At 45.1% G+C, this 23,239-nt stretch overlaps 1 protein-coding gene across 2 annotated transcripts in view; it reads right to left on the bottom strand.

Annotated features, from left to right (window-relative positions):
- Nucleotides 1-23,239, bottom strand: part of Irf2 (interferon regulatory factor 2) — a 108,066-nt gene that overhangs the window by 51,437 nt on the left and 33,390 nt on the right. For both annotated transcript variants that reach the window (XM_029531751.1, XM_021219221.1), the window contains exon 2: nucleotides 2,965-3,057. In XM_029531751.1, coding sequence (XP_029387611.1) covers nucleotides 2,965-3,051 — 87 coding nt within the window. In that variant the 5' untranslated portion in view covers nucleotides 3,052-3,057. The remainder of the gene's footprint in view (nucleotides 1-2,964; nucleotides 3,058-23,239) is intronic.

Below are 23,239 nucleotides of genomic sequence, written 5' to 3'. Positions count from 1 at the left end.
CAGGGGAAAGAAAAAGGTTTAAGAGGAATCTGAGACAATAAAATGAAACGAGAAATTTTGGTTGGTTTGGTTTTGTTTTGTTTTTTCTCCACAATATCTTTTTCACTCATTAAAAGCTGGCCACAATCTGCTTTCTGGTTTTAAGCTCTTACACCTGGTGCAAGAATAAAGCCTGACCCATTAAATTATTCACCGTGTCCTTTAGATTAAAAGATGAAGAGAGAGTAAAGAAGAGGAAAGAGAGATTTGCTCAGAATTCTTGGTGTTCTCCCTAGGGCCTCCTTAGAGAAGGCATAATGTATTCTTCTTAGCTGTTCCTCTAAACCAGTGGTTCTTAGCCTGTGTATCAAGACCTTTCTGAGCATCACATATCAGACATCCTGCATATCAGATATTTACATTATGATTCATAACAGTAGCAAAATTATAGTTATGAAGTAGCAATGAAATAATTTTATGGTTGGGGGTCACCACAACATGAGGAACTGTATTTAAAAAAAAAATCACAATATTACAAATGCACACACACGTGCATTTGGGGAAATGTAAATGATTAACAACTACTTTGTTAGGACAGGTAGACACACAAGTAGGGTTTCATATAAAGACAGTACATACATTTGTTTGTTTGTTTGTTTGTTTGTAGTTCGTTTTCTGAGACAGGGTCTTACTTTGCATCACTGCTGGCCTGGAACTCACTCTGTCAAACAGACTGGCCTAGACTGGCAAAAATCCCCATCTGAATACTTCTGCCTCCCAAATTCTGGGATTAAAGGCAAGAGAGACCACCCCCAGCATGACAGTCCTTTTTTTCCTTTTAAGGGAGAAGAGCAGAACAACCTTTTAAAGGACAGGGGTAGTTGTGGCACAGCACTCAGGAGACAGAGGTAAGAGGATCTTTGTGAGTTCAAGACCAGCTTCCTCTACAGAGTTTCAGAATAGTAAAACTACACAGAGAAACCCTGTCTCAAAAACAACGACAGAACAACAACAAAACAGAACCTTTTAAAGGTTAAGGTCCTCCGCTCAAATGAACAACAAGCAAACAAACACCCAACACCATGGAGTCCCTGTTTCCTTTAGTGCTTGGGCAGTAAGAGAAGCAGAGATGGGATCTGAGGACAGAGGGGAGGGTCAGAGAACACGCCACAGGAGTCTCCTCACAAAGTCACCTGGAAACCAAAGGTACTCAGGTTGAGGTGAGAGTCTGAGAAAATGATGAGAAAAAAAAAAAAAAACTTTAAAAAAAATAAAACTTTATTGTAAAGAACTTGCAGGTGAGATTAGCCAGGCCCAAAATCTATACAGTTCAGTGACCATGTGTGTATAGTGCAAACATCGGAGCTGAAGCTGTGGGGCTCCACAGTGACTCTATAACTTCACTATCCATTATATTTTTTTATGTACTTATTCATGGCAAAGACCACGGCATGAAAAAAGATAAATCAATGACTGTTGTGGATGGGCCTGGTGCTGTTCTTCTGAACCAATCCCCTAATGAATAAAGGAGCCAATCACTGGGTGAATGGGAGGGACTTCCGGGTTAGACAGAGGAAGAGAGGAAGCAGAAGAAAGTTAGGTCTTTTTGGAATGAGGACAGCATAAGGGCAAGATGTAGCTGCTAGAGTTCCCCGGTATCATGGCAGATCCGTCAGGATTTGCCTCAGGACGGATCAGACTTAAAAGGGCTTACAAGATAAGGTTTTAGTTGTTGCACCAAGATTGAGTTACCATTGTTTCTGAACTAAGTCGGTGTGGCGTTTTCCTTCACACTGTGGTTCGACTGGGTTCAAGAGAGAAAGGTACTGCGGCAAAGCATGGGTTTGCCAGATGTGCACCACAAAGGCCGTGGGGGAGTTGAAGCATGGAGCTGGCGTGGTAACGACCCACCAGTGGGAACCTAGCGAGCTGGGTGGAGAGATTGTGGAGTTCTGAGTCAGAGTCTCCACGAGATAAAACAGGTCAGCCATTGCCCGCCAGTGCATGGCCAGCCAGACCGCTGGGGACTAATCACACACATTCACATAAACATAATACACACCCCCACACACATATACACACACACAAACACATATACACACAAACACATATACACATACACACATACACATACACACACATGCACACATATACACATACACATATACACATAAACACACACATATACACACATACACACACAAGCCCTGGAATGTGCCAATTCCATTTTTTTAATATTTCTCTCAACACAATGACAACTCAAACTAGAAAACCAATTAGCTTTATGCCCACTTCATGACTAACTGGCCCATTACCCATATTCCATCCTTCCTCATCACTTAAAATTCACCCTTTCAGAAATGTGGCCAAAACCTTTTTGATATGATGAATTTGTGTTTTCTAATCACTGACTGTTTCCTACAGGAATGAGCATAAGATTTTTTTTTTTTTTTTTGAGACAGGGTTTCTCTGTGTAGCCCTGGCTATCCTGGAACCCACTCTGTAGACCAGGCTGGCCTTGAACTCAGAAATTCGCCTGCCTCTGCCTTCCAAGTGCTGGAATTAAAGGCATGCACCACCACGCCCCGCCTGAGCTTAAGATTTTGAACACAACTTTATTTGGTGGTCCAGTGGGCACACTTTCACCAAGAGACACCCACCTTCTCTTCTCTTTTCTCCTCCTCTGCTCCCTCTCTGTCATCTCTCTGTCTCCTTCTGTCTCTGTCTCTCACTTCCACATATACACATACACACACATACACACATTCATACATATGCACACACACATACACATATACACACACATATGTACACATATATACATACAAATACACACATTCATATTCTCTCTCTCTCTCTCTCTCTCTCTCTCTCTCTCTCTCTCTCTCTCNTCTCTCTCTCTCTCTCTCTCTCTCTCTCTCTCTCTCTCTCTCTCTCTCTCTCTCTCACACACACACACACACACACACCACAGAGCACCCCTACCTTGTTCAGCCACTTTAGCCCTGGTATCGTATTGGAATTTATCTGCTCCTCCAGCCACGGGCGCATTCGCATCCGTTCCACCGGCATGGTACCCTGTAGCAGAAGAAAAGGACAGAGTTAGGTATTTCTGCGACTGACGGTCCCCTGGCATGGCCCTTTCCCAGTCGCCTCTTCCCAGGCAGGAGTTGAGTATATTCCGCTCCCCGCCATCTGCTCTTTCCACAATCCTCTTCTCCCAGCGAATGTCAAAATGAACCAAGCCAGACATTCTCTCAGCTGACTCTTGGCTGAAAGAAGTTTTTATGGACATGGTATTCTGTGCACCCAACTAGCTGTAGGCCCACATGCCTGTCGGTGACTTTGTCTCGAGTAAACCTTTATCCTTTCTCTCTGTGCTGTGCTTATAGAAGAAACCATCAACATATCAGACATTTAAGGACCAATATTTTACCTTCCAAAAGGGAATCAAATGCTGGGCAAACAGGCCTGAGAGAAAGCGCTATGGTGATCTTGAGGACCTAGGGTGTATCAATACTTTGACCTCTCGGTACTGGCACTAAAGTACTGATGAATTTCGTCCACTAAAGGTTTAAGTTCTGTTACTGCCTACTCATTCCTTTTAGACGTACTCTATGTTCAGGGCTCAGCAGTGACTTCCCTGTCCTCTTCACTTCCTTGTCTCTCCTAGTACAATCTCTTAGTCATGCATCCAGCATCCCTTCCTGTCCAACCTCCCTGCCTGACCTCACTTGCATGCCTTTCCCCTTTGCTCATTTTCTCTGTGACCATCATTTGCATGGCTGGAATAGCGTCCCTCTACCAGGGCACACACTGCCTACACACACACACACACACACACACACACACACACACACTCTTACCAGACTATACAGCCGTCTCTTCTTTTCCCACCCAAATTCGGCCCCTGTGGAATAACTAATAAAGCTGCTACCCACTCTCCGCCCGACATCTTCCTACTCATGTTCACACGTTTACATTCAAGTCTGACACCTGGACTTCAAGGTGACGCTGACTCAGGCTTCCACTCTACAGGACTTCATGGGCAATGTGACCTTACAGTCCTCTCTCCAACCCGCAACCGTCTCGTGTCTTTAACTCCTTCCCTCCAAACTTAACTGGAAAAAAAAAATCCCTACAGATAAATGTGGATCGAAATGATTCATGCCACATAATTCTCTCTTCCACTTTGCCAAGCCATCCTCTATGCTCTCGTTCTCGCCTCTCTGATCTGTCCCCTTCTGATCTGTCCCCCCACTGGTGCCAAGCAAACAAGCACCATGACCTGAATCAGCAAGAGCCTCACCTTTGTACTTGGGAGCCACCCCCCCACTTTTCTCCGTACACTGCCCCCACACGAAGCTCAAGTCCACTGTGTGTCCCACTGTGTGTCTTCATCACACCCAGCTCTTCCTTCCTCCTGGGCCTTGTCAGTCTTCCTCCAGCCTCCAAGACCTAGCCTCTAAACTTCTCACAAAGGTCATTCCAGAGCACTCCAGCCTGAAGCAACCCTTCCTCTCCCAACTCCTTACACCACTCACAGATCTTCCTCTGATTGCCCGAGAAAGCAGACATTGCTTTAGGGCAGCCGTTTCAGTCCCGGCTTTCATCTCATCTCCCGTTATGCCTATAAAGTTTCCAGCTGTGTGCAGCCTCACTTTCCCATGCACACTGTGAGCCCTTTGAGAGGATGAACCTCACTCCTCAGAGCACAATGTGTAATCTTGTAAAAAAACCAAGTTCCTCCTTCTACACAGTAAATGGCCAACACAAGGACCAGGCGAGTTCTGAGCTAGTGAGGCAAAGCCACCATGGAAGGGTGGCCTCATGCAACACCTGCAGGCTCCAGGTGGCCAATCTTTTGAGACAGTAATAAAAACCTTGGAGGCATCACAAAAGAACATGGGACGGTGATGAACGGTCACTAATACAGCTGCTTTTCATGAATCTCAAATTTGTTCCATTCTCACATTCATTCAATCTCTTAGTCATTCATCATCCATCCATTCAAAGATCTTGGACTGAAAAGGAGGTTCTGAGAGTTTGGACAGGATAAAACATCTTGATGCTTACAGGACTCTTTAAAGATGGGAATTCAAAACATAAAAGAGTCCTGTGTACGGGTGAAAGGAATTGCAAAAGCATTTTGGGAACACTAGGAGAAGCTAGACACATCGCAGTCCCCATAAAGCCTTGGCCTTGCCGAGTAGTGGACACAATCTCCTCAAATCTTCCCAGTTTCAGGAGTCATGGATAGAAAGCAATGGAGGTTACTTCTGAGGTGACATAACAGAAGTGCTGCTGGCATGCCTAAACTCAGGGGCAGGGCAGGATGAGGGGGGGGGCAGGTAAGTAGCCAGCTTCCAATGCGATATCATCCCAGTATATACTTCCTCCCATGCTTTTTCTTCTAATAACCTATTTAAGAAAAAAAAAATGATAACCACTTGAAATATTTCATGAAGCTTTCTCTCCTTTAAGCAACAGTTCATAAGGAGAGATATAGCTTGCGTGCATTATACCCAAGTTCTGTGCATAGCTTACTAAAGATGTATTTGTAACTGTGAAACACATCCTTACGTTGTTTTCATAGCCATTACAGACTCGCTCGAAAGGGGAAAATGCCAGGTGCCTGGCACAAACACACCCAGCTAAGGTCAAACAGAGCAATTCTCTATATTCTCACCACCTCTCTCGCACTTCAAACTAAAGTCCTTTCTGTGGTCTACTTAGGATGACATTTTTCACATCCCTGTGTTTTTTTGTTGATCTTCTTCTCATTTAAATACCCACCAAAGTATAAGGTACTGAGCTGTAAGTACATCGAGCAGTTGATAGGGCTTATCCCTGACTTTTACAGTAGAATCACCAGAAGCTGATGGGCGAGTGGAGGCTTCCCTACCTATACACTCATATAAACTGAAATGCCCACATACACTGAAATGCACCCACATGCTCACACGCCAATACATCTACAGATTCATCCATCCACCTATGTACTTAAAGTCATACAATTCAAACACACACATACCACACTCAAATGTACACACATGCGTCAAACACATTCATACTTCCATGCTTATGGTTATTCACGCCAACATACTTAAACATGCAAATATGCGCACTCACCTACCCACTATAGTTTGATTACTTTTGCCCCCTCAAATTTTCATATTAAGACCCAAACCCTAATATATCAGGGTTGGGTATTGTGGTCTTTGAGGATGTATTTATTTAGTGAGAGTTATACCTTCATATAAACACATTTGTTCTTATGCACTCCTGATGTGGAGATCCAGGTTTTGTCACCTTTGTCCTTCTGCCTTCTGTCATGTGAAAGACACGCCAAGGACATACTAGATGTTACTGCTCTGATCTTGGACTTTTCAGGTGAGACATGGAAGAATGGATTTCTGTCCTTTACAAATTACTCAGACTGTGCTATTATAACAACACAAAACAATTCAAGCTCTCTCTCTCTCTCTCTCTCTCTCTCTCTCTCTCTCTCACACACACACACACACACACACACACACACACAGAGGCTGTGATGTGCCTCATGTAATATATGTAATCAGATAAGCTTACTCAAGAGACTCGGGCATGAGTCATATCAGTGTCACATGTGTTTGGCTGTGAGATCATTTTGTTGTAGTGGTTTATTTTTGAGCCAGGGTCTTTCTATGTAGCCCTGGCTTCCCTGGAACTTGCTATGTAGACCAAACCAGCCTTGAACTCTCAGAAATCTGCACAGCTCTGCCTCCTGGATGCCGAGATTAAAGGTAAATAAATACTTCTTTGCTCAGCATAAATTCAGTGTTAATCAACAGTGTCAAACAAGTTATCTTAAAACATGAAGGCTATATATTTATCTACTGATGGCAATGTTCTGAGCAGCGTTTCACCAGAAGCTGATGTCATTGTAAGAAGGAACTGAAAATACAGACAAAGAAGGAACTAGGGATATAAACATGGAGAGAAGCCGGCTACACAAAGGCAGCAACAGAGCCTGAATCTCCTCCCCCCACAAACCAAGGAATACCTAAGGCTTCCAGTATCTGGAATCAAACAAGATGGAGTCTCTCCTATAGTTTTCAGAGGAAGCAGGCACCCTGATTTTCTACTTGTGGTAGAACTCTGGCAAATACAGTGCCATGGTGATAAGCCACACAGTCTGGTACCTTGTTATGGCACCCAGAAGAACTAACACAGGAAAGAGAAAACACAACAACCTTGAAGAAGAAAGACAACCAGACACCAGGCAATAACCGGAAGTACTCAAAAGGCCAGACTGACCCTACAAGTCCTGGAAGGCCGTTGTCCAACAGCACAATTGCCAGAGAGAAAACTAATAGGCTTGTAAGTCCCTGGACCATGCTCTGAGAAGCCAGGATCCAGATACCCTTGAATTTTTACATATTTACTGTTTGGGTGTTCTGTAGCATCCTACAACGTCTGGTCTTTCCAGCTGACAGATCTTTTCCATTCATCTAATTCCCAGGCCCTACTGCTCCATCTGTCTGTTAGGCCATCATGAACAGGAGGAATTCAACTCAGTCCAGATTCAACATTTATCTTGTCCCTAGACACAATACTGTAGCTGATTGTTTGGTTTGTCCCTCAAAGGTTCATAAGCTGGAAACTTGTGAGGTACCTTTTACCTAGTGAGGTACAAGGTGACCTGGTGGAACTTCAAGAGGTAGACTCTACTGCTAGGCTATGGAGCCCTGATGTCATGAGTAAGTCCATGGATAGGTCCCAGGGGGCTGGATTTGTTCCTGAATGAATGGTTGTTGGAGATCTGGAGAATTATCTCAACGGTTAAGTGTCGGGCGCCCCAGCCTCTGGCCAGCAGAGTTGGGGCAAAGACGGACACGTGGAGGCACGGACGGGGTTTGAGCAGCTTCCAGAGCTTCCCGCTGCAGCTTCCTTTATTCTCTCTACAGCAGCTCTATTCCCTATTCCGTTTATAATGGGGGATCGCCCAATTTATCCCCCTCCACCCTCTGCACTCATCTCTCATCACTCTTCATCATCCAATCAGCATTCAGCACGCTCTTTACACGAGCCACGCATGCAGACAGGGTGCACATTGATAAGCCAGTGACTCAATATCATGCTGTATGACACTATATGTCCGGCAGGCCGCGCGTGATCACTCAGGTGCGCAGCGCATGGTCATTCAGGTGCGCATAATCAGGTTTTTCGTAAACAAGCAGGGAATCACGGGGCTTGGCATTGAGCCAGGGCGCCATCTTGGCTGCCGCTTCCCACAGTTAAGAGCACAGTTACTCTTGCAGAGGACCAGAGTTAGGTTCCTAGCACCCACATAGCGACTCACAACAGTCTGTAATTCCAACTCCAAGAAATCTGATGCCTTCTTCTGGCCTCTCCAGGCACGGCATGCATGCAGGCAGACAGATACCCCCCACACACACACACACACAAGGAAAATCACTCTTGTAAACAATGGGGGGGGAGGGCTTTCATAAGCAAGCCTTGCACCTCCCCTAAAACCTAATTCAAAAAGTCTCTGTCCCTGTCACGTCTGCTATACGAGGAGGTCTCATGTCCCTGTACCTCTAGGACTAAAAACCTTTCTTTCATTAAAAACCCAACCTCCAGTGTTTCGTTTCAGGAACACAAAATAAACCAAGACATGTGAATAAACATGTAAAAAAAAAAATTAGGGATTTTCTGAAATTTATTTTCACTAATTTTCCCACTGCATACAACATACATTCTAAGGCTCTCGGGTGCTGTAGTTGAAGGGGAGAGTAACTTCTTCCTCTTGCTCTTTCTGTTGAGGGTTCAATTAGCTCTACACTCTAACAGGCGTCTCTATTTCTAATTCCCTACTACCTATAACAACTACCTTTAAAAATGCATTGACGTTACTCTTGCTTTTATAATTATCTACCAAAAAATGTGAAATTTCTCCATCCAGGGTTCTTTCAGAGGAGGAAAGTACAAAAATATAGAACGATCAGACTCGAGAGAACCACAGAGTTGGCCTCTGACCACCACATGCAGACCATGGCACCCGCTCTTCTCTTTGAATATGAAGGAACTGCGTTGTGGTCTCTTTTCAACAACCTCACTGGTAACCAGCTTCACTACCCTGGCCCCGTGGGCACGACTTAAGTAAGATAAATGTTACTTGAGCGTGGACCATGCAAGACTGTGACAGCTGATCTGATTAACTAGGATGCTGAGGACAACCTCGTAGGACATGGGTACACAGGACAAGTGGGTGGCTTGCGGCCCAGGCGGGTTAGGGCCAAATGTCTGAGAACCCATCACACCACTTAGCAGTTCATGTTTATGTATGGAATTTTATGGAATTTTACACTTAATGTTTTCAGAACACAGTTGACCCAGGCCAAGAGAAACCACAGGAAGCAAAACCGATTAGAGGGTGGAACTACTGTTCGCTTATCAGTGTTGCGGAGGCCCTGCAGAAAGCCAGGCAAGGTACTTGTTGCGATCAACATACCACAAGTGGTCCCCAATGAAGTTAACAATGCCACAGACCTGATCGGTGCCACTGGCAGCCATGTCTCATTTCTGACTAAATAACTGAGATTTGGTTATTGGGATAGCATTGCCATTTTACCATATTTCTTACAATAGTGATATTGATTTACTGATGAACCAGCTAGTAATACTGATGTTTTGTTGAGTTCTGTTATTTAAATATCGTGGCCCTGGGAGACAGGGGCTTGATTTGGACATACCCACCCCTATAGAAGGATAGCTTAGAGAAGTGCAGGAAGGTTGGGAAACTGAGACTCTACAGAGTCTATATGATGGGGGAAGCTGGGGGCTCTAGTTGTCACTCCAGATAGCCCTCAGTGAGCATGGCCTCTCTGCTGTTCTATGGGCCCTTCCTGCACCCCTTTCTTTTTCTTACACACCACCAGCACATGCATCCTCCTAAAACATCCTGACTTTATGTCCTTCTAGAGATGTCTAAATATCCCAAGTGCACGTGCCAAACCCTGGGAGAAGGTTGCGGGCGGGGCTCAGAAGCTGACCAGAACTGTGGGCACATTCAGGTGACCAAGGAGACAACTGGCGATCAAGACTGAGCCAGGAAAAGGAGGCCCTGGAACTTTCCCAAGCTTTGTACATCATAACCTAAGTGGGGCTGGAGATGTAGCTGAGCAGTTGAGAGCACTTGCTGCTTTTGCAGACAACCCGGGCTTGTTTGCAGGCACACAGGTTGGGGGTACACTTGTCCAGCCAACCACCTGTGACTCCAGCTCAGAGGGTGAGCCAATGCCTGTAGCTGCCAAGGGCACCTGCACTCACATGTATACACACACACACACACACACACACACATGCACAACTTAAAAACAAAATAATATAAATCGGAGTAAATAAAAATAAATGGATAGGTTCAGAAGGTGGTTCAGTCAGTAGAGTGCTTGTGTTGCAAACATAAGGAGCACAGTTGGATCCCTGAAGCTGAAATAAAATAATAATGGAAGGAAGGAAGGAAGGAAGGAAGGAAGGAAGGAAGGAAGGAAGGAAGGAAGGAAGGAAGGGAGGAAGGAGCTTGGTTTGGCAGCACACATTCATAAACAGTTTTAGGGAAATGGAAGCAGAAGGATCTTTGGAGCTTGCTTGTTGGCCACCTAGTCTGGCAAAACTGAAAAGCTCCAGGTTCAATGAGGGACTGTGTCTCAAACCACAAAAGGGAGAGCAATTGGTAAAGGCCCAAGATGTTGCACTGAGGTCTCCACATGCATACAGATACGTGTGCACACACTCCTGTATGCACACATGCGTGCACACACAAAATAACCAAAGCAGAAATAGACTAATGGCAAGCAAAGGCGGAGGCTCGATTTCGAATCACCTTGACCTCTGATCAGATGAAATTAGCCCAGCGCTTCCAAAAAGTCAATGTAAATCTCATGCTGAAGATGGTAACACTCTCAAAGGTTAACCACTATGTCTGGAGTTCTTCTGATGCAGTCGCCACCTTCAGTCACTATAATTAGGAACATAAAGATCAATGGCGACAAGCATCAGTGGAAAGAGACCCTCGGGACACAGACACAGGCCTTAAGCAGATATAATGGTATGCGCATAGATGCATACAGACCAAACATCTTCAGGCATTTATTTTAGATAGGGTCTCACTATGTAGACCAAACTGGGCTCAAATTCACTGAGATCCACCTGCCTCTGCCTCCCAAATCCTGACTGAAAGCCAGAACCACCCAGACCTAGCCCTCGGGTAGTTCTAAAACCAGCTATAGCTAGTATGTTTAGGAAAACAAAAGGCAAAGGTGGAAAAATGTTGTCAGATAAACCATTAAAAATCTACAATTTTAGAATTAATGGATATCATTAAAATTAAGAACTTATTGGATGTGCCTAAAAATAGCTTTGATACCTGGATTGGGGTGGGGGGTATATGTGAACCAGAAAACAGGTCAAAGGAAATTCCAGAGTCAGGCTGAAAGTCACAAAGATGAGACAGTGTAAGACAAGCATAGATTCCACAGGGGACCACTGCCCCATTTAAATTGTGGCTAATTTGAAAGTCTACAAAGACAAGACAAAGAGTGAGGCAAATTCTTGAGAAAAACCACAACGGGACATTTTTTAATCACACATCAAAAGTCACTGAAAACCACAAATGGCCAAACACAGATAAAAACCATACCCAAGCCCAAAACAGAGGAAAAAAAAAAAAAAAAAGAGGGCAAAAGCTGTGTTACCTTTGAAAAAACAAAGCCAATAACAAAAAATCCCAGACCTTTAAGCTCAAAGGCAGTGCTCCACAGAAACAATGGAAGCCAGAAGACCTTTGAAAGTCTTGGGCCAGCATAGTTTAGCAGACAAAGGCCCAAGCCAGCAAGCCAGATGACTTGAGTTCAGTCCCCACACACCACGATGGAAGGAAAGAACCAACTCCTACAAGTTGCCCTCTGACTCCCACACTGCACTGTGGCTGCATGTGCGCGTGTGCGCACACACACACAATGTCAAAAATAATTTTAAAGAAAAAGTAGTAAAGGAAAAAGACCACCTTGTGGATTTTTATGTTCAGACAATATTTCATTCAAGAGTAAAGATGAAATCAAGTCATTTTTTTTTAACTTGGAAAAATACTTACAGATTCCCACCATAGACTAAACATGGTGGGGTACCCTATAACCCCAGCACTCAGGAAGCCAAGGCAGGAGAGTTGAGAGAGGCAGAGACAGAGACAGACAGACAGACAGACAGACATTAAAATTGAAGTTCTTCAACTCTAACTTTCCAGAATTTTCTATACACAGTTTATCGGCTCACGACAGCAGGAGTCATATCAGACAGGTGCACAAGTGAGACACAATGAAAGACAGATGCAAACTAAATCACCCAGGACAGAGCTAGGTTTGAATCTCTGTCCTAGAAGCTGACGATGGTCGTGCCACACCCTGGTTCTTCTGCACCGTCATCACTTTTTTCAAGTGCTCCTGAGTGTTCTCGTCACTTACCATGTCACACAGCCATGTCCCCAGCCCACTGGACACACTTGTCTTCAAGCACATGCTGCCTGGGTCCCCAGTTACCCTCAACAGATAGTTCTTAACACACGGGATTACAGGGGCCTGCCTGTGCTAATTGCTGCAGTGGGGGCAGGCGTACTTGGAGATATGTACGCTGCGGCTGCTCCCCTCAGGGAACTCATAAGTTAGCTGAGGCTGTGAGACATAAATCATGTAACGCTAACTAATAATTCTGTAATTATCATAATAAAACAATGCAGTGGAGACCAGAGAGCAGTCTGTGCGTAACTGCCAACTAAGTTAACTAGTTCATAAGGAATCCATAAATCACTATTAATTGGATTTCCAAGGAAACCATTTATGATAGAGGAAGAGCAGATTGGATCGGAGGAAATGCCCGGCCAAAGAGAGTTCAACAGACAAGCTGGGTCAGATAAAAGAGGGTCAAAGCAGGGCTGTGGTGCTGATGAGGACAGAGAAACCGCCTCAGGCAGCATTGCCAATGAGGCTCTGGAGTCGCCCACCACTTCAGAAACAAATCCTGGGTACTTAACGCCAACCTTCAGCATGCACAACCGCCTTAGCCATCAGATATTGTTATTTCCATTTTAGAGATGAGTAAAAATAGCTAAAAAGGAAAACCAGCCCAAAAGATGGGGTAAATAAGTTAAAAAGAAAAAGTCTAAAGGGAAGGGGAATGGGGTGAGGGGAAAGGAAGACCAGGAAAGAGGGGGTGATGCTCCCTCTGAAAGCAGAAAGGGGGAAATTATAATAAAGTTCAAGGACCGTAACAGAAACTTCCAGTAGTAATTCTTCGTTAGCACACAATAATCCTTCCCCAAATCCTCATTCTCTTCTTATAGGATATTCTAGACTCCTCACCCTGACAGATGCGTGTAAGAACTTCCATGCAGAAGCACACAGGCGGGAGAAGTAGGAGCTGATTAACGACAGCCACCATGGTTTCCAACACCACATTCATTCCAGAGCTTACGAAGAGCCCAGAGCTTCCCGTGCATAAGGTCATTTAGCCTCCCAACAAGCCACCCGGGCAGAGCGTCTCATCTCCATCTTGTACTAGAATAAATGAAGCCACTTACTTAGCCTGACCTCAGAGAAGCAGTAAGGCTCAAGATCCAATCCAAACCTTTCTGCCTCCGAAGGCCACGCCAAAACCCAGTGTTTCTCAGACCTCTGGTAAACGCTCACTAAGGCACTGTGCAATGTGTATGGGGGGTTTGTTGTTGTTTGTTTTTGTTTGTTTTACTAAGATTGGTATTCTTGGCTTATGATCAGCAAGTTTAATAGAAAATACAAATAGAGTCAACATAATTGCAAGGAACTTCCTCCTATTTCAGACCTCGTCATATACGGTATTGTAGCATCGTTGATACTAATGTGGCTGATAAAGTTTAAAAAGAATTGTATTTAGGCTGAACTGCCCCTTTAACAGGGTGTGTGTGTGTGTGTGTGTGTGTGTGTGTGTGTAGCCAGGTAGGGAAAGAGGATATTGGCAAGTATAAGGGATAAAAGAAGACAGTAAATAAATAAATAAATCCAACCATAGTAACCTGTAGGCTACTAAGAGATAGAAATTAATGTACAAGAGCTTGCTGACATTTGCATGCCCAGAGATACCACCTTCAGAGCTAAGACAATACGGCATGACGTGTTGAGGAGGAGGTGTGAGACCGTCACATTTGGCTGTTTCCCGTGTCTCTGTCTGTGGCATTGGTAAGCATCACTCCACGTATCCTAGTGGAACCCTGGAGAAGGAAGCCAACACTGCCAGTCATGAAAACAGAAAGATGTTCTGACATTTCGATGGAGCACCGGACATAGAAAGAACAGGCCACTGCTATCCAAACCAACAGAGTGCCGATCCCTTCAAAGTTTTGTTAAACTTCATCTTCGTTTTCTGATTTGCTGTCTTATGAAACTTTTTAAACATATATGTGAGATCCATCAGAGAGTACACTCCAGGGGGCTGGAGAAATGGCTTGGAAGTGAAGAGCCATCTGTAACTCTAATTCCAGGAGATCTATGTCCTCCTTTGGCCTCTGCAGGCACTGCACGCACGCGGTGCCCATACATACCCTCAAGGCATACACATATGCACAGACAATAAGTACAAAGAACACGCTTCAAGCTTGGTCAAGTACAGTGCTTACCAAAACAGCATTGAGGACCCAGTCCCCAGCATCTGTGTGAAAAGCCAGGCATCCTAACAGCTACCTCGGTAGCCTCCACGCCGGGGAGACGGAGACAGGAGGATCCCTGGCATTAGTGGGCCAGCCAGTCTAGGTGACCCAGCTCTAAGTTCAGAGAAAGTTTCTATCTCAAAGATAAAGCAGAGAAGGAAGAAAGCCAGCGGCAAACTCTGGTCTCTTTATGCACATATACACTGGTGCACACTTACCCACACCTTGCGTGCGAGTGCACTCACAGAGAGAGAGAGAGAGAGAGAGAGAGAGAGACAGAGAGACAGAGAGAGACAGAGAGAGACAGAGAATGAGTTTCCAGTCCATTGTTCTCTCCACTAAGTTAAAAGCAACTTAATCATAAATTCTATCACCAGGTAAATGGCCACCCAGAAGCATCCCAAGCCACAGCCGCCTTTTCTGATTTGCATCTATCCCGGTCTCTAGAACAATATTGTGCGATATTATCACCTGGCGAACTTTGAAGGAAAATTCCCTCACCCCAGCCTAATAAGGCTCTCCCGGGCAGGGAAGAGGATTCACTTTCATTATCCTGGAGTAATTTCAATATGCCACTAAGTGGGGGGAAACCACTGCCACTTAGTGCCCATTAATCTAATGGCCTCCCGCATCCCTGATGGCTGACAAACATCTCGGAATGAGTCATGGGACAGGAGGAGGCTAATGGTGAATGAAGTTCATGACTAATGCGAAACAAATGCACATGAAATTAAAATCCCCAAATGCCTTTACCACAAAGCGGCCTTCCCACGCCGAGAATCACACAGATTAGAGTTTAGTATATCTGCTTTCCACACAGAATTTTCTGATTAGGTGAGTTCTGGGTCCTTTTGGGAGATATTAGACTACCACAGAAATATTACAAAAATGACATTGTTGTCTCTGGGCACAGACTACCGTGGTACCCAATGCAGTTTGACTTAGCCTCTGATCATAACATGTAGTGTTGTGTGACTACCATAAACACACAGCAAAACTGCCTTAGGGTCTCCATACGTATGCTCAAAAGACACTAACATATCGCCAATTTGGGGTATGACAGGTGACATAGTCATCCCAGAAAGCGGTTCTCATTACAGACTCACAAAACGGTTCTGCTACAGGGTAAGCCTTGCCGATGTATGCAACTTGCAATGCTCTTGCCCCTGTGTTGTGCTCAGAGGCCCCACTGGGTTTCAGGAGCAGCTCCGAGACAAGTGCTAAGGAGTCCAGGTTAAGTACACTAACCAGGAAACAGCTAGACCTCTTCACGTTTGATTGGCCCCTTTGTACTTGACGTCACTCATTACCATTTCCCGCGCGCCCCCCCCCCCACTGCCACGCTTAGCCGGCTGCTTCCACAGGGCTGCCCTGTGACCACACCCTCTCCATCTTCACGAGGGCAACCTGGTTAGCGATACTGCCTTCTTCATCAATCCTGCAGTGCCGATTCTGACATCCGTCTGTTTCCAAATTCTACTCAGCAACCTCAGAAACGAGTCTGCAGAGGCCATGCCCATGTTTAGAGCTTTCCATTTGATATCTTCCTGAAAAAGTCCAGACCTCTTATCGTGACCTTCAAAGGCAGGGCCTTCCTAGCTCTCCAAAATTCTCCAGAATCATTTTAGTTTCTTGGGCAGCTCTGTCCACTGAGTACAGCCTCCCCAAGGTGCTTTTCTGTGTCTTGACCTGGCTCTCTTGCTTCCACTCCCTGGAATGTTCTTTGGCTCCGCAAGACTTGGATGTCACTATCTGACCCTTCTCCACATTGGGAGCCCGTGCTGCAGGGGCCACAGGTGGGGCAGGAGGATACAGTACAACAAACCCAGTGTCAGCTCCAGGGGCTGAACGTACTGAGGAGGAAGCCATTTTCCAATCTCCTTGATCCAGCCCCCCTCTAGTGCCTTCCTGGAAAATACGGATTAACAGAGGTAACCACAGGCCCTGTCCAGCCATACCTTTGCTTTTTGTAGTTTTCCCAAGGAAAACAGTATTTCCCCACTCTCTGTGTGCTAAGAAGCAAATGCCTTCCCTCTTTCCACCCCTTTCCTTAAGAAACTGGAAGAAGAAGAACCAGAGGAGATTTCCCCCATGACGTCACTTGGGTACTCTCTCCAGTTGCTTCAGCAACATTTCCTTCCTAAAGCAGGGCCACTTGGCCAGTGTGCATGCTTACAGGTTCACAAAGGAACTGAAAGCAAAGGAGGAGAAGCAGGCGCCCTGCCTGGCCCTGTTTCTGATTAACCTGGAGAGCTATCTCAGGAGCCTAAGTCCTACAGAAAGCGAATGTCCCACCACCCTGATGCTAATTTCACATTTACACTTACTGAAGGTGCTGGAAGCCACTAACTGCCCTTCCTATCTGCCTGTCTCCACCTCCTGCCAGTTGTAGGGAGAAACACAAGAAGCTAGGAAGCCATGTTGCTTCTGACTCCTTCACAAGAGTACCAGATTCCCAAGCCTGAGAACTACTTCTTAAATATCTCAGCACTTTGTTCAACCTGTACTTCTCAATACCAAGAGACTTCCTAAGGCTTTCTGAGCAAGATTTGAACTTCCCCTCCTGTCTTAGTTAGGGATTTACTGCTGTGAGCAGACACCATGACCAAGGCAACTCTTACAAGGATGACATTTAATTGGGGCTGGCTTACAGGTTCAGAGGTTCAGTTCATTATCATCAAGGTGGGAACATGGCAGCATGCAGGCAGGCATGGTGCAGGAAGAGCTGAGAATGCTACATCTTCATCTGAAGGCTGCTAGCAGAATAGTGGCTTTCGAGCAGCTAGGATGAGGGTCTTAAAGCCCATGCCCACAGTGACACACCTACTCCAACAAGGTCACACCTACTCCAATAGGGCCACACCCTCTAATAATGCCACTCCCTGGGCCAAGCACACATAAGCCATCACACCTTCCAAGAAGGAGTTTTAAGGCCAGTGGAGTTCCAACTGTTACCATGGGCCTTACTAATTTGATAACACTATGAAATATCTGGATGCTAATGGCAAGCCATCTTGCCTGGCTCACAGCTGATTAATTTGACAACTTGGGTTTTTGCTTAGAAATAGGGTCTCAATATGTCACCATATAACTCAGATTAGTCTCAAACACCTGATCCTCCAGGCTCAGTCTCTGGGTGATTACTCAACACTCAGCAATCATGGAACTTTGTTGGGTGTTGTCACTGTTGTTGGAGAAGGGTTTCATGCTATGTAGTCAAAGCGGACTTTAAATTAATCCTTCTGCCTTTACCCCTTCAACAGTAAGATTACAAAAGTGTGCTACCATGCCCAGTTGCCGCACGGGTGTAGCACACGACCAGCTACTGACTCCCATCCTCCGCTCTAATGTTTAACGAGATTTTTTAAAAGACTATTATTATCTATGTTATCCATGTGTGTGCAAGTATGCAGGTGCATGTGCTTGTGTGTAACACACAGAGGCCGGAACAAGGAGTCAGGTGTCTTCCAACTTTGCCTATTCCTTTCAAATAAAGTCTCTCCTCTACCAGCAGAAGCCAGCAGGATGGCAAGATCCTCTTGTCTCTTCCCCACTTGGAGCTGGGGTTCCAAGTGTGCACAGGTTTGTGATGTGGGGGCTGGGATAGGAATTCTTGTCCTCAAAATTGTTCTACAAGCACTCTTAACCACTGACCCACTTCTCTTGCCCCAGTATGGAACATCTTAATGAGTCAGGACCTCCATAGGGCCCTGCATTGTCGTTCCTTGTCATGGAGTAAGATGGAGGCCTTTAAGCAGGATGTAAGATGATCTTTGGTGTCTTAGCAACCATGTCTCCAGGACATCCTAAGTACCCAAAGGCAGAATGGGAACCAGGGGAAACCTCTTGGGTTCCTATGTGTCTCGTAATTGCGCAGGGTGAACCTGTAGCTTGGGCATCTCTTTATTGCCACACCTTATATGAGGTAAGAATTGGGATTCTGTAAATGAGAAATCAGCCTGCCATTATAAACCTCTCTGCTACTACTCTCTCCACAACTTAACAGCTGTTAGGTGGCCACTGTCAACTGCACCCTAGGCTTCCTAGGGCACTACTTCCAGAACCAAATGCCAAGGGTAGCAGAAGCCAAGATCTTATAATTCCATTTTCTTTCTCCTGAAAAGAAAAATGAAATTTCCTCAGAGTTTGTGATGATTAAATTCTGAGCATATAAATAAATAGCTTTTAGTTAATAACTGTTAATTTCTGCAGATACAAAATTTATGGTGAAAGATGTTTATGGGAAGATTGGGGGTGTAGCTTAGTCATAGAGCACTTGTCTAGAAAGTACAAGGCCTTGGGTCCAGCCCTCTGCTCTGTAAAAGAAAAAACAAAAATGCTTAAAGAGCACTGTATATACTTTTAAAGCATTTAAGTAGATTGAAAGAAATATCTAGACTCCTGGAAGATGTTTAAATAAAATATGGAAGAGTTGAATAATGAGATACTGGGAATCTGTATTGGTTTGAATATGCTTGGCCCAGGGAGTGGCATTATTAGAGGGTGTGGTCTTGTTGGAGTAGGTGTGTCACCGTGTGTGGGGGCTTTAAGACTCTCATCCTAGCTGCCTGGAAGTGAGTATCCCGCTAGCAGCCTTCAGATGAAGATGTAGCATTCTCAGCTCTTCCTGCACCATGCCTGCCTGCATGCTGCCATGTACCTGCCTTGATGATAATGGACTGAACCTCTGAACCTGTAAGCCAGCCCCAATTAAATGTCGTCCTTTATAAGAGTTGCCTTGGTCATGGTGTCTGCTCACAGCAGTAAAACCCTAACTAAGACAGAATTGGGAAGTATGATTTGCATGGGAATGTTTAAAACCTTGGAATGAGAAGAAATCAGGGCTAAGAAGCAGGTTTTTCAGCTGTCTAAGTAATTAAGCATCACGCACAAACTACTGGAGGCTCTGTGCCACAGGTTACACAGCAGGCTTTCTCTTGGGCACTGTGGAAAGGGACTTGTCATGGGACAGCAAAGCCAACTTCTCCTTCTGCATTAGTGACAGTCATGGCTGACCCCTCCCAAAAGCTCCAGCTGAATGGTACTTACATCCTTAGGGCACACACTTGGCTGGCAACTTGAACAAAGGCATAGTTGTTTGGCTTCAAACTGGACAGTTGGGGATTGGGTCATACCCTCACACTAAAGTGGCCAGCACACAAGGTAGAAACTTTTCCTGAACAAAGTGAAGGCTCCAATATCTTGAAGGCAGAAGCCCAATGCCTTCAAAACGGGTTCTAGCCCGTGCTCACTCTGAGTCCGGAGTTTCCTAGACTGTTCTGATGTCAGCAGAAGGCCTGAACTTTAGATGAGAAAATGGGTATAATCTATCTATAGAGGATTACCTCCTGAACACACCCAAAGAGGTCCTATCTCCCTGCCTTCTTCCTTCCTTCTCATCTTATGTAAATGACTTAAGTCCAGAGCCCATTCAGCAGAAGAGAGCAAACTGACACTGGAGCTTGAAAAGTCTTCCCCCCCCCCCAAACATCCCAGCCTCACGACATTCTCATCTACCAAAAACTGTGAATGCAGCTCCTTTTTTTGAAAATGGTATCTCTGAAGATGTACCCACATTAAAAGGAGGCTATCCTGAATTAAAGTCGGCCTACCTCCTTTAGGGAAGGAAATGGTGTTTTCTTCTACCCTTCTAGACTCTTTGGCTGGGCTACAAATTAAGATGGAATAAGGGAGATTAACAAGAGGAAAGTCCTATCTGAAACCCAATCTAAACCATACATGCAGGCATCCCACTGAAAGCAAGACCCAAAAGGAAGCAGGGGATTGCGGTGTAAATAACATCAGAAGCTACAGAAGCATTTGAGGCTTATGTGGGGTTATGGTTACATACATAAGGAGAAGTGCGTGTGCGGCGTAAAGCACCGTTGGCCAGATACAGTCTTAGGTATTAAGAGAGGTCATAGCAACCCTCTCTGATGCTAACACTCTCTCTAATGCATCTTCTCTCTCTTTTCTGCTCGTACGGCTTAGGTTGCTTTTACAGAGCTTCCCAGACCTACTCCTGTGCCTGAGTTTCCCAGAGTAATCAGCTTGAAAAAAATACCAAAGAAGTCTATGTGCGGTGGTATATTCAGGCTCTTATAATTACATTTGAAGTGGTGTAAAATGAGCCCCAACAGGCTCATTCTTCAAGTCCCATATGATCATTGTCTTTCTATGTAAATGACATCTAGACACACTAAGGGGGGGGAGGGACAATCCATTTATAAGCCACAGAATCAAAACTTGCCAGCAACCACCAGAAAGAACCCAGGGAAAACACCCACCAGCTTCTCCCTGGGGCCTCCAGAAGGAAGCAATCTGGCCGACACCTTGATTTCAGGCTTCTGGCTTCCAGAACCGAGAGGATCCATGTCCGGTGGCTTTCAATGGCACCATTTGTGGTCACCAGAGTGTAGTCACCAGAATAGCCATGGATGAGGAGAGAAGGTCAACATGGTGAGCATGGGGACTGGCATAGAGCAAGCTTCAGCAGGGAGAGCAGGCAGCGGCATCGTCGTATATAAAAGAAGGAAGGCCATGGGGGGAGGGGGCGGGTGCAGCAAGGACAGATGAAGGAAGGAAACAGAAGCTGGGAGACGGATGACAGGGTGCCTCTACAGAAGACAGCAGCCTCGTGCAGGAGCAATAATAGGAGCCAGGGGACAAGGATGGCAACCCGGCCGCAGTGACGCAACCACAGGACTTGACAGTATCATGTGCACACAGCTAGGCAAGTACAGAATAAATACAGCCAGAATACAGGGAAGGAAGTTACACCGGCAGAAGGCTAGATTCATGGAGGGCACTCAGCTAGTGGTGGAGAGGGAACTGGTTTGGATTCATGCTTTTTCACATGTTAACATACAGAAAGAGGGCTGGAGAGAGGGCTCGGCAGTGAAGAGCACAGCTGCTCTCCCAGAGGTCCTGAGTTCAAATCCCAGCAACCACATGGTGGCTCATAACTGTAATGGGATCTGATGCCCTCTTCTGGTGTGTCTGAAAAGAGCAATGGTTTACTCATATACATAAAGTAAATAAATAAATCTTTTTTTTAAAAAATACAGAAGTAAATGTAGATGTGAAAAAGCATGTGCATGTATATATATATATATATATATATATATATATATATACACATACATACATATTGTAAATATACATGTATGTCCATCCATATATGTGTTCTCTATCCTTGTCCTCTCAGAGAGCCTGGGACAAGCCACAGAAACATCAAAAACAATGCCCTGCTCAAACCTTAGTTTCTGAAGACACCACTAACCAGAACCAAAGGTTCTTAGAACAATGGCTGACTCCAAGGACAGGCCAGGGAACACAAAAGACAAGCCTTAACCAAAGTGTTTGCTTACTTATTTGGGGGGGGTGGGGGGAGAAGGTCTTCAAAGGATAACAAAATATATCAAAAAAGAAAAGAACATAGTGCCAAACGTCTGCTTAAAAGGTTCACGGTAGCCAAACCAGACAGAATATGAGCATCAAATAAGTAATAATAAAAATGTAGGGATCCACGAATAAGTAAACAGAGAGTAAGCTTTTCCATAAAGATGAAGGTCAATCAACAAACAGAACAATGGGAACCGGACATTAGTATTTGGTACCTAGCAAAGGTCTTCAGTTAAGGTTAAAGTTAATTCTTCAGTTAAGGAGCACATGTGAACAGTGGGGCCTGTTGGCAGGCACAGTCTGTTTACTCAGCACCTGGAAGGCTGAAGCAGGAGCCGCATCACAAGTTCAAGGCCTATAAGGGCTCCATATTGAGTCCGAAGCTGGCCTGGGCTAGGTCATGAGATCCAGTCTCAAGAAACAATAATTAGGGCCGGTGAGATGGCCCAGTAGGTAGAGACATCTGCTGCCAAGCCCGATGGCCTGAGTTCCATCCCCAGAACACACTGTAGAAAAAACAGAACGGATCACAGCAAGTTGCCCTCTGCCTTCCACACACCCATCCTAGACATACCCCCAGTAAATGTAAGAACAGAGGAGGAGTAGGCAGAGAAAGATTGGTAAATACTAAGCTGTAAGGGAGAAGACTGATAAATGGGGCCTCTGCATAGGCCTAGAAGTATCTCTCACAAAATATATTTATACAAGGAGGGGGGGATAACTTTATAACAAAAAAAGGCTAACAAATAACAATTCCTTAATCAAGCGAGGAAATGAACATCATCGGGAAAGGGACACATCAGAGTCGTATGTGACCCACAAGAACGCTGGATGAAGGCATCACGCTTGTGAGGATGTGATTTGAAAGTACCTGACCTGAATGACATCATGAGGAAATGCCCAAGGAGGCCAGATTGGCAGATATTCTATAGGATAATGGCCTCTAATTGTCAAAAAAAAAAAAAAAAAAAATGTCAAGTTCATGCAAGCTGGGGACAGATTAAAAAGGAAGGGTTGCTGAATGCAGTGCCTGGCCCTGAATCAGATGCAACACAAAGGCCATTATTGAGACATCTGGCAAACTTGAATGGGCTTGTGGATTAATGGTACCAATGCACCAGTGCGTTTCCTGGTGCT

The sequence above is a fragment of the Mus pahari genome, chromosome 19 (genome assembly GCF_900095145.1).
Source record: "Mus pahari chromosome 19, PAHARI_EIJ_v1.1, whole genome shotgun sequence".
NCBI lineage: Eukaryota > Metazoa > Chordata > Mammalia > Rodentia > Muridae > Mus > Mus pahari.
This window is presented reverse-complemented; position numbering and strand designations above follow the sequence as displayed.